At 42.0% G+C, this 11,526-nt stretch overlaps 1 protein-coding gene across 1 annotated transcript in view; it reads right to left on the bottom strand.

The window, feature by feature from the left end:
- Positions 1–206: 206 nt before the first annotated feature.
- Positions 207–11,526, bottom strand: part of ipo11 (importin 11) — a gene marked incomplete at its 3' end in the record, with an annotated part of 93,354 nt that continues 82,034 nt past the window's right edge. Inside the window, exons 17-22 of the mRNA XM_071518323.1 lie at positions 11,132–11,165; positions 10,871–10,911; positions 10,594–10,710; positions 8,596–8,709; positions 3,248–3,363; positions 207–283 (exon numbers count right to left, since the gene is read on the bottom strand). Of these exons, the coding sequence (XP_071374424.1) occupies positions 207–283; positions 3,248–3,363; positions 8,596–8,709; positions 10,594–10,710; positions 10,871–10,911; positions 11,132–11,165 (499 nt within the window). The remainder of the gene's footprint in view (positions 284–3,247; positions 3,364–8,595; positions 8,710–10,593; positions 10,711–10,870; positions 10,912–11,131; positions 11,166–11,526) is intronic.

Here is an 11,526-nt window from a genome sequence, read left to right as displayed (position 1 = left end):
CTCCTTAGGTTACCCCTCATTCACTGTATATGTTAGTGTCAAAAGGCCATGGAGTTCCTTGAGAGGGCAAAAAAACAGAAAAACCAAAAAAGCCAAAATCATTTGCACATACATGGCATACACATGTAAACAAGCACACACGTACAACCGCATGTGCACACACACACACACATCCACAAGCAAACAGAGAAATCTCCTGAGCTCACCCAGCAAAGGTGACATGTTCTGGAAAATTCTGAGCAGCTCGGGGGTGATGGCTGGGCTGTTCTCCAATGTCACCAACCTGAATGAAAAGAGGGAGGGAAGGAAGAGAGCAGACAGAGATGAAAGGAGAGAGGAGGGCCAAGAGAGAGAAAGAGCAAAGGACAGAAGAAAAGCGAAAATGGGGGAGGATGTGAGGAAGGAGTGTGTATAAGTAATAGATGAGACGTGGCAAATAGGAAAAACAGGAGATGTAGAGGGAGAAGAAGAGATAGGGAGAAGAAAACAAAGGCAACAGAAAAGTGAAAAAAGATGCAAGGAGATGTGGGAATGAAAGAAAAGAGGGAAGGGAGGTAAAGATAGAGACAATGTCAGTGGTTTGCTCAGTGTCAAGATGAATCTGTGATACAAAGAAGCATGCTACAGTACAATCAAGCTCCAAGTCACACTGTCATTGCGCTTTTACCCACGGTCACTCAGAAACCATTTAAAGTCTATTGCAAAACTGCACATCTACATGACACTATGGTTAATGAAATGACTCTTCACAAGAGCTCTCTTAGATGTCACATCCTTATCTCTACCCAGCACATGGAAGTGGACTGTCAAAGTATTTATTAAATAAGACATGGAATAAAATGAATTTGACTACTAACAGTACGTCTCTGCAAACTGGGTAAAACTTTTTTTTTGAGATGTTACATTTAACGCACATAAGAAACACTTCAGCAGAAGTCAAAAAATACCAGATGACAGCTGGTGGATTTTGCCTCTGCAGATAGTGCCTCTCACATGAATGAGACATGAATGATTGATTTTATGTTGCACAAACTCAGGGAGAAAGAGCAAGAGAGAGAGATGTGAGAGGGAGTCAGAGAGGGAAAAACCAAATGACAAAGGAGAAAAGCAAGGGGAAATGACACAAATGACTCTGTAAACAAGGCAAACAAGTACTTAGGTCAAAACTGTTTATCAGAGAGGATAGAAGACAGGGCAGAGACATAAGTCAGCGTGGCTTTACGCTATAAGTACACACAGCACGCTGAGCGCTATAGCTCACCACAGGGAGGGACAGACAAGAAAGGAGAGATGAAAGAGAGAGATGGGAGAGCAAAGAGATGACAGCAGAAAAACAAAAGGTTACCTTGGTTTACCTCAGCAGATTAACTTCTATTGTGGCCTACTGTTTGCGTGTGGATGCACAAATATGAGTGCACATACAGTGTATTTGTGTTTATACGTGTGACAGCATGTGCTAGTGCAACAGATGGTGGGTGAGTGTAAGAATTCAGTTTGATGAATTCCTTATCTCCTGTAGAATATAAGTTTATACGTTTTATAGAAAAAAAGCTATGGGATCACTGTCATGCGCTACGCACATAATATGCCCCCATGAGAGTGTGTGTGGTTCTGTGTCAATATGTTTATGTGTCCAACTTTGAACATGAAATCCCATGTGATTGACCAGCTTGTGTATTAGTACATATAATTTGTGTTCTTGGAATATTATGTAAAAGTATAGTGTTGCCTATGGCTTCCTATTTAGATCCGTCCTCACGGTTTATCAATCTAGTGTAACCTTGCGGTGGACATCCTGGTGTTCGTGATCTACCAGTTGATCACAGCGTGCCTGTCAGTGAATTGTGGAATGATTATAAAACAAGCGCAGATCCTGTACATGATTAATTAAATTCTATGCACTGAAGCACTGCGACACGGTTATCAGTTAAATTACCTAACTTCACTAACCAAAAGGTAATAATGTTACCTACTGTTAAAGTTTGTAGGGCAGTAGAAGACGTGTTATCAAGTTACTATTTACAAATACCATTACTTGCACAAACGAGCAAATTGTGTAATATTAAGTTTCACTTTCATTTTCACAGCGAGACTGTGACTGAGACAGACTGAGACAGCAGATCAGCAGCATTGTACTCAATCCAACAGTCTCTGTTGGATTGAGTACAATGCTGCTGATCTGCTGTGCATCTCCAAATGACGAACATGACGTGATGCGCACATCAGGTGCATTAGAGATCGATTTAGATGAATTTCTGTACATTGACATTTCTGTACATGGAAAAAACTCACAGTATTCCCATGATGTCACCTGCATCTCCTACCAGTATGGTGCTTTACCATATACACAGCTCATTGGCTGTGGCTGTCATTTGATTATAATCACCTAATTTATTACAATCACCTGTTATTTTCCTACCAAGATGGCCATGTGGTCATCTAACATGTAGTGGTGTGCAGTGGTTCTCAATCCTGGCCCTTGAGTACCGCAGCTCTACTGGTTGTGTATTTTACCTGTTAGTTGATTACATCCCAGGTCTCATTCACCCCGATTACACCAGGTGAATGTAATTAACTAGCTGGTAGGATAGAAAATGAGCAGGACTGTGGTATTTGGGGACCAGGATTGAGAACCACTGTTAACCTAAGTTAGCGGGCCACATACCTACGGCTCCATTAACCGGAGACCTTGCCTGGTAAAATGGCAACGCAAAGACAGGGACATGGTCAGCCCATTTATCACTATGTTATCTGTGCACCGAGTGTTTCAGTTTGGTTCCCATACAATACATGCTTACACACTATGCAATCAATGAGTCAGTAAATGAGGGTGATGAGTAATCTAACAAAACTTAAATCATGAGTGAATGGAAGGACAGAGGGAGAAGGAGGAGAGAAGAAGAGTGATAAAGACAGTTGAAGTGTGTGTGCATATGTGTGTATGTGTGTGTGCTCTCTGCAGTGCGAGGGAGGAGGTGAGAGCAGTAAGTGCTTGATAAACGTCTGCCTTGGGGAGTGTGACAGAGAATGTTAGCATCAACTGGCTGACTAGCCCTGATATGTGCCATTCTGTTTTTCCTCCTCTATATTGCATGGAATGCCATGTCAACAGAACATGTTTAAAAAAATGTTTGCCCTTTTTTGGTTTGACAGTAATTGCTTCATCCTCTTCCAGTGTACGTGCATATGGAATGTGTGTGTGTGTGTGTGTGTGTGTGTGTGTGTGTGTGTGTGTCCATGTACCTACCAAAGCTCCAGTCCGTCCTCCAGCAGATAGACATGTGGCGGCTGGGAAACGTCGGTGCTCAGCTGGATGACAGGAAGGAGGAAAGGATACAGGTTCTTACTCTCTGCCCCCAGGCCCTGTGATATGACAGAAGCATAGAAAGTTAACGTAACATCACGACAACACTACAGAGAATGCAGATAGGGGGCTTGAAAGCTGCTCTTCATGTTTTAAACTAACCGGTGCTCCTGGTAGAGCATGTGAGCAGAGTGGAGCGGAAGTTCAGCGGCCATATATTTCCCTGAAGGTGAGGTGCTGCATATATAAAAGTTTAAAATATCACCACTCTGACCTGCTCCATTTCACTCCTACACCGCACACTACGTCACTACATGCCACAAGCCCTCCTCCTCATGCAGCCCTGAGCACACTGCCCCCAAGCTCCTATACTGGTGTTGGAGTGTGCTTTGTGTCTCCAAAGAGGGACAGTGCATGCAGCACAGCGACTGCGCTATAGGGTGTGTGCACCAAATACAGGCTTTTTGGACGGAGTTCAATTGTTTGGCAACTAAACGCTTGGAAAAGGCTGCATGAGTTATTTAGGGAATGTTTATGTTCGCTTTTGGGCCATTTAATTCTATTGTTTGGGAAAAGGCTGAGAAGGAACTGCAGTAGCTAACTCGCTGTGTTTCCTGGCCGTACAAACTTGAGCGGCTAAGTGGGGAAGGTGCACAAAGCTGTCAGCAACGGGCAGAATTTCAAGTGGCTCATACAAATACAATGCATCACACATGACAACAGATTTCACAGATTTCTCTCAGTCATAAATATAAATATGCTCACTCTAGACGATTAGGTAAGGAGTGTTACCACACAATTAACGATATAAAATCGTTTATCCTGCTGACTCCAGACACATCACTGACGTCAGGACCTCTAATCTCACAGGAACTCACACAATCCAACCAAATCAAAACCAATCAAAACAACAATGGCGGCGCACAGCCAGACTCAAATCCTCATATTCACTTCCACCTCACCTCACAGTAAACTCCACTCTAATTGGTTATTGGCGGTCTCCTCTCTTGGAAAGAACCTCTGATCCCCACACAGCAGAGGACCTCACTCTACCAGTGAGGGGTTTACAGATGGACTATCGGTCCTGACCATCAGGTTTTCCATGGGCAAATCTGGTGTAAATTTGTTTGTTATTCGACATCTCAATGGCTCAAAGACCTTTGAAATTCCCCATAGCAAAAATAAAACTTTGAAGAGATATATTTTATATTTAGATATATTTCTGTGGTTTAAGGCTGTGCAAGAAGTTTTGTTAAGAAAGCATTTGGCATCCATTGCTGGGGATCTCAGTGAAAGTTGTCAGTCAAATGTGGGATAATTAGAGTCTATACACTTAATTATATAGAAAATAATGAAACATATTACCATCAGTTATGACATTTTCAATCCAAGTCAATAGAAGTGTCTAAATTGATCCAATCAATTTTCTGTAAAACTGAGAATGTGTCTCATTTTAATTCTACTTATTTCCTCAGCATATTAGTTCAGTCATTGTTGCTGTGATTGTTTTCCTTAATCCGTTGTCATTTTTCCAACTGATTTTTGAAGACTTTTGAAACCACTTTCTTGATCAGTTGTTGATTTTATTCTGTTTGTATCATTAAAAATGTGATCATGTTGCAGGCGTGATGATTGATTTCATGCTGAAAAAAGCAAGGTATGGAGTATGCAAGTATGCCAGTTCTATGAATGGGGGCGAGAGGCACTAATAACTACACAAAGAAGGCAAAGGAGACCTACCCTAGGGCACTACTGTCAACACAGTCAACACTGTCAACTACTGAAAACACACACACACACACAACTCTGTACACACATGAGCTCAAACATTCACATCTAAGCCAATGACTGCAGCACAGATAAACATGTTCAGCCAGTCTCCTCTGCCCAACCTCTGCATTCTGCCCTCTAAAATACTCTTTCCCCTTCAAACATCACTTCCATCTTTTTCACACGTACCCTGCAGCTCTGTCTGTCAATGAAGACTTAACCTCTGTCTGACTCTCTGCCCTTTAGAAGCACCAATCTCCTCAAGTTTTACTCAACCACTTTGAAGTCATACAGAATTTAAATGAGAGAAATGTGGATGACGGGGGCACAAACTGGTGCTAGTGGTGTGTGTGTGTGTTTGTGTGTGTGTGTGTGTGTGTGGGGGGGGGGGGTTCTGTTTGTCTGAAATCACAGCGCATTCAGAGCAGTGTTTCAGAATTGCCAACATTGTTTCACTGATGCCATGACACTATTTCAGTCCAAATATGCTCCCTCCTGCATCTATGTGAGAGTGAAAGAGAGAGCCAAGCTCCAGTCTGCCTTGGCACGTCCCAGCGTCCCCATCACAAGTAACAAGTAACTGGTCTCTAGTAGACAAAATTCATTTTCTAAGTTAGAAAATAAAGGCAAGCCAGTGGGCCAGCTCTTTGCAGTTGTTTCTCTGTTTGCCAGTAACGAAAAGTATTTTGGCAGTTTAACTTCTGGGAAATGCTGCCTTTCAACAGCCAATCATGTATTAGTGCTGCTATATGCAATGCCTACTACTACTCCAGCTAACAACCAGTGTGCTCATATCAGTCATTAGTGCGGAGATGAATTTCTAAATTATTATTTACTATCAATTAATCATCATTTAATGGGTAAATATTGGTGGTTAGTTATCTTACTATATTGTTTACTAAGTAACAGTACATCATAAATTGTACATTATTTAATCATTAATGACATATTAATTAATAATTTATGCACTGAATCATAACGGTTAAGGAATCAAATCAATGATTTGTGATTGTCTTAGTTAACAATTTGTTAGTAATCTGTTATTAATTAATGCTATCCACATTAATCACTTGTAACTAGAAAGATGCAATAAAAAAGGCAATACGACTGAACAATGAAAAATAGTGTCGCTGTATTGCCTTTGTTATTCCATCTTTTTCATATATTGATTATATTTGGGGGCTTGCCAAGGTAAAATAACAGTCGCCCAAGTAAATTTATGTTTTATATTTATTTCTGGTGTTGTGAGGCACTAAACTCTTGTAAAATAATGTAAGTGGCTGGTAAGCCCTGGAATCCACAAGACTCTGGTGAATGGAGAAAGAAATTAATTTTCTTGCTGAGCTTACTTTTTATTTATTTGATAAACGGGCATAACTGTCTGAGGTGACTTGACTATAATGCCTGCTGAAACTATCAAAAGGAAAAGGCTACAAAACTTGTCCACCAACACTAACTAAAAGATCAGTATTAGTTTTTTAACTTATAATAATAGAAGTGCAGTATTTTATTTAAATCCAACTCGTATGTTGTGACAGGATTTGCTATTTCAGGCCCCTTCAGCTGTACAACATTACTGCCCCCCACAGTCTGCCAGATGTGCACTTGTGTAACTCTCTCAATCGGAGTGCGTCTATCACTGAGCTTTCCATCTCCCACTGGGGAGTAATGTAGCAGCAGCCACACAGGAGTCCAAATCTCTGTGATGCCTGACGAGAGGCTGCGTCAGTGCGGTGGGGAAAGGAACGGAGCTGCCGCCTCAGGCCATTTTCTTCTTAACATCAGTTAGTGGCACACCTCAGTGATATTGGTGCAAATGACTAAATCTAAAATATTCAACATGTTGCCACAGAAATATGATAGTCACGTGTCACTTTGTTTTTTATACTCCTGAATAGCAGCCCTAAATAATGCTGAGAGTTTTTCTGGGTCTGGCGTATTCTGTCCACCTGCCAGTGAATGCCACACTGACAGCTGGTTGCTGATGCTGCTGCCATCTCTAAGCCCAGACTGGGCTTTTGTCTCGGTTTTTGATTAGTCTGACAGGTGTGCATTTGCTAAAACTGAATGATAAAATGCTGTTTCACCACCTAAACAGGAGAATGAGCAGTAATGTAATGTAGACTGGTTTATTGAGTTTTTCCAAAATAATATGATTATACTGAGAACTATTGTGGTGATTATACCTTTCAATCCCTTGTGTGAAGCATATTGTATTTGTGTGAGCAAGTGACTGTGTTGAGAAATAAAGGAGGAAAGACAACAGACTGAGTCTCTTTCCAGCTTGCCTTGGCCCGACTCACTCCCCAATTCTTTTGGGCGAGAGTATGGTGAGAAAACGCTATTCAGTGCCACAGGAAGCCAGCCATTCTGGGTCCAGGCACCTGACCCAGGCATCTCTGCGAGACACATGGGAGCCCAGTCTTCATTCAACATGTGGCCAGACACATAAAACCACACTTCCAGCCAGATCCACTGAGCAGCACCACCTGTCACACTGCAGCAGCTGTTAGCTCCACTCACTATGAACAAACATATTAAACTTCCGACTAAGGAGCCATCAAACCTAAAGAATCATAAACAAACTCCAATAAAACTTCGCCGCAATGGCTCCATGTTACTTTCCTCCTTATCTCCTTTTTTTTTTCATTTATCCTCATTTTACTTCATATAATTTAGTTCATGAGCTCTTCTTCTGTGATCCTGGGAGAGAGACAGGAGCCAGCTATTCCTCAGGTGTGAAAGTGAGGAAATCTGGCTGGCTGCAGTGCTGTGGAAAGCCAGCCAGGTTTGGGCCCTGTATCAGAGTCATGAGAGTGGTGAGGCTGGGGTGGCAGCTGGTATTGTAGATTCCCATTAATACCTCTGGTGGCAACCATACAGACAGACACCAGTGTTTGGGCCACAACAGTCCAGTCGACTCTGGTCTAGGCTGGCGGATATTGGTTATGTTCTGGTTGTCTGAACTTCAGAACACACAAACATAGGCATCAATTCATACATAGGCATCAACTTCACGATTTAGATTTGTCTAAAAAACAGATCAAATGTCTTTAAGATAATGAATAACATAGTACATTCAATCAGGTGTCCAAACTTTTGACTGGTAGTGTAATTAATTAGACACAAACAAACTAAAATCCTTTCGTTAATTCAGTTTGAATGATCAGGCTGTCAGCCGTTTCTGGAGATGTTTTCTGCAATATAGGACTGCACACACACACACACACACACACAACGTGCAGAGAGGGAAGACTAGAGAACAGACGGCTACAGAAGAGGTTGAGACTCTTACACTAAAATGATCCACACTGTCCTAAACACACCTCAGAGGCGAGAAGAGGATGTAATATGGTGAATAAGTGTTTTCTTGCACATGCTGGCTCTGACACTGGCATCTGCTGTGTGTGTGTGTGTGTGTGTTTGTGTGTGTGTGTTGTGTGTACCATTGTGTGCATGCATATCTACCCATATGTGCCTGTGTGTGCGACTTTGTGCCTGTGTGTGACTGCATGCCGTACCTGTACCAGGTGGATGAGAGTGGTGAGTATGGCACATCGCAGCATGTTGTGTTCCTCAGATTGCTTCCAAAGAAGAGGCAGGTACTGAACCAGACAGCCCACGTATGGCCGGATCTGAGGAAAACAAAGGACAAAACTCAAGGTAATACAACACCATGCACCACCTTCAACAACTGATACCTCTTACTCTTGTGAAACACATACAGTAAGTTATGGCCTACTGCAGACAATGTGGAAATTAAAACGGGTGTCATTTTGGAGCTAAAAACCACTTTACCCATCACCGGAGGCTAGGGACGAGCCTCATTCTTTCCAGTATTGTAGATTGCTCTTCTCCATGAATTGTTGCCTCCTCAGCACACTATTATGTATATTCATCAGATGACTAAACTCTCTTAAAGACCCATTGAGCAGCTGGTAATGCGCCCTTGAAATATATTAATATGTGGCTTGCATGATAACTCAGTGTATACTATGAATACGAGATGAGGTGACGAGACTGGACTGCATCAAACAATTGGCACCGATTTTAATATAAATACCATTTTCTTTTTATTGCAGAGAGCTCTGTGAACTTTGTCTTTTAGCGCATTCACAGCCATTTTAAAGCTACCTGATATTGCCATTATCAGGTGAAGGTAGGGGATAAAATATGATGTGCTCTAGAGCAATGCCACTTGCTCTGTACAGAACAAGAGACCTGATGTCTGTTTTGCCAGGGTCAAGTATCTTACAACTAGCAGAACTAGCTGACCCGGAATGGATACCATCGCTCTCATTCCTCTGTGAAATTGGGAAATACGATGGCACACAGTGTGATTTAAGTTCTCCGGTGCAGCTGGCCAACTGTAAGACTCCCCAGACGCTTGAGAATGACACCGAATTATGGACTTTGAAGAGGTTTTCTGTCATTTTTCTTGTGCTGACTTGTGCTCACCCCTCTCGCTCCTTTCATCGGCTCTCTGGCAGGGCCGCGGACCCCGCATTGGGATTTTTTGCTCGACTAAACCCTTTTAAAAAAAAAAAGGAGCTGAGAGAGAATAGTAAAAAGAAACACAACATACAGCCTTGAGGAGAAGACAAAAAGCTCTGCATCTAGTCTTTAAGGTAAATGAGACCCACAGAGCCAGTGTAGAACCTCATTTGTAAGACTGATGGGAGCAAAATCTAATCATATCTATCATCATCTGCCCCATTTTCTCTGCTGCTGCCTCTTTTCGTGGGTTCAAAAATCCCGTGTGAGAAGGGATGGACTATTCATGGGACTTCCACTCACTCTGGAAGTTTACACAGGGCCAATGACTGGAGAAGACTTAACCAGACTGACAGTTCACAAGGATGAAAGCCATCTCTGTGACAGATTTAAGTCAAGGGATCATTTAAGGGAAGGGGTTTAAAACTGCTCTGAAAAGAGCCTGGGGGGTCAAGAGGAAGGTCAATTTTAAGGGTTGGCAGTTAAGTGGATTAGAATGAGTTATTGAACACAGGCAAAAAAAAGATCCATACAGCCACAAAAGCATCGCAGTGGCAGAGGAGAAATTGCATCATCATGGTAAATGAGAGCAGACATCAGAGCAAGGGTCGCCTGAGGCCCTGTGATTTACAAACAGTCTGTCAGGAATGGGATTCACAATCGTTCCACCGGTGCTATTGTCTGAGGAAGTGAAAAATCACTAATGTCTAGCTATATTTCCAGGATAGATGGTTATTTTACCTTGGTGGTCTGGGGCTAGTACAGGGCGAGAGATGTTTTGTATCGGTGTCACAATGTTTAACAGCTTTGCATGTCCCCCAAGGAGCCAGAGTCAATGAATGCTGTTTAGCTTCAACCTTATGGAATGCTATTCTTCATCAAGCAGCAGCAAAATGTGTCACCCCAGCTATCCAAAACACAGATTCCCTCAAAAACATCTGAGTTTAGCGCAACTTCATCTTTAAATCTGACACCTATCACCTATGTCTCAATAGCATCAGTTTGTTTCATATTCGACCTCTCACCTGGATGTTTACTCTCTCGATGACGCAGGAGATGACATGGAGCACCTGCATTTTAGTGTCACACTCTGTCACCTGCTGCAACAACTGGAAGAGCAGCCCGAAGATAGACTCAAGGTACTGTATAGAGAAAGTGATTTATTAATTTGATTCAGCTGAATTCTTGAGGATAAATCCCTTACTTAAGGCTAATTTCTCAAGCATGGTTTCAATCTTCACAAAATATCAAAAGCCCCCTAAGACCTCTGTAATTCCCACCAAAACTGAGACGTGTACTCACCGGGAGGAATTGTTCCGTCCGGAACTCAAAGTCGTCAACGGGTGGCGATGAGTTAAGGAGGAAATCAAACTGAATATATTCCCTAGGAGAGGTTTGTGAGCAGGTCAGCCACATACTCTAAACATTATTAGTTATTATTAGGGACTGACAGCGCTCCTATTCTTGCAGATGCAGTAAGGCTTAGATACCAAGCATAAGAAAAGCATGATTAACTTATTTGTTATGCTGAATTTAGGAATAATACAGGTATGGGGAGGATATTGAGCTTCAGAGTTGTAGCTGTCTCAATCCGCACCTATGGGAAGATAAAAAAGAGAAACATACACTAAGTGAAAAGCATTCCTGACTCTAGGCATCACAGTTTTTTGTTATTTCCATCAGCCATGAAGACAGCCTGATGTCGAAACGTTGGTGAATAAAATAAGCCTACCCTCTGCATCGGAGTTATAAGTGTGCAGCTACTACCTTTTTCTGTTTATTTCCATCAGTCTACCAGGACTTCTTGACTAATCAAAAGCGGAGGAGAGAGAAACTCCAAACTAACAAAAAGATACTAAGAATGAGAAAGTAACAGAAAGAGAAAGAGAAAAATAAACAGAAAAAGACAGCTCCAGCTGCAGATGTAGCTGCATAATCAAACCGCAGAAAATGTACCA

This window comes from Centroberyx affinis, unplaced genomic scaffold, assembly GCF_046629955.1.
Source record: "Centroberyx affinis isolate AG114_WGS23_722 - 3 ecotype Tasmania unplaced genomic scaffold, CSIRO-AGI_Caff_v1 ptg000563l_1, whole genome shotgun sequence".
NCBI lineage: Eukaryota > Metazoa > Chordata > Actinopteri > Beryciformes > Berycidae > Centroberyx > Centroberyx affinis.
This window is presented reverse-complemented; position numbering and strand designations above follow the sequence as displayed.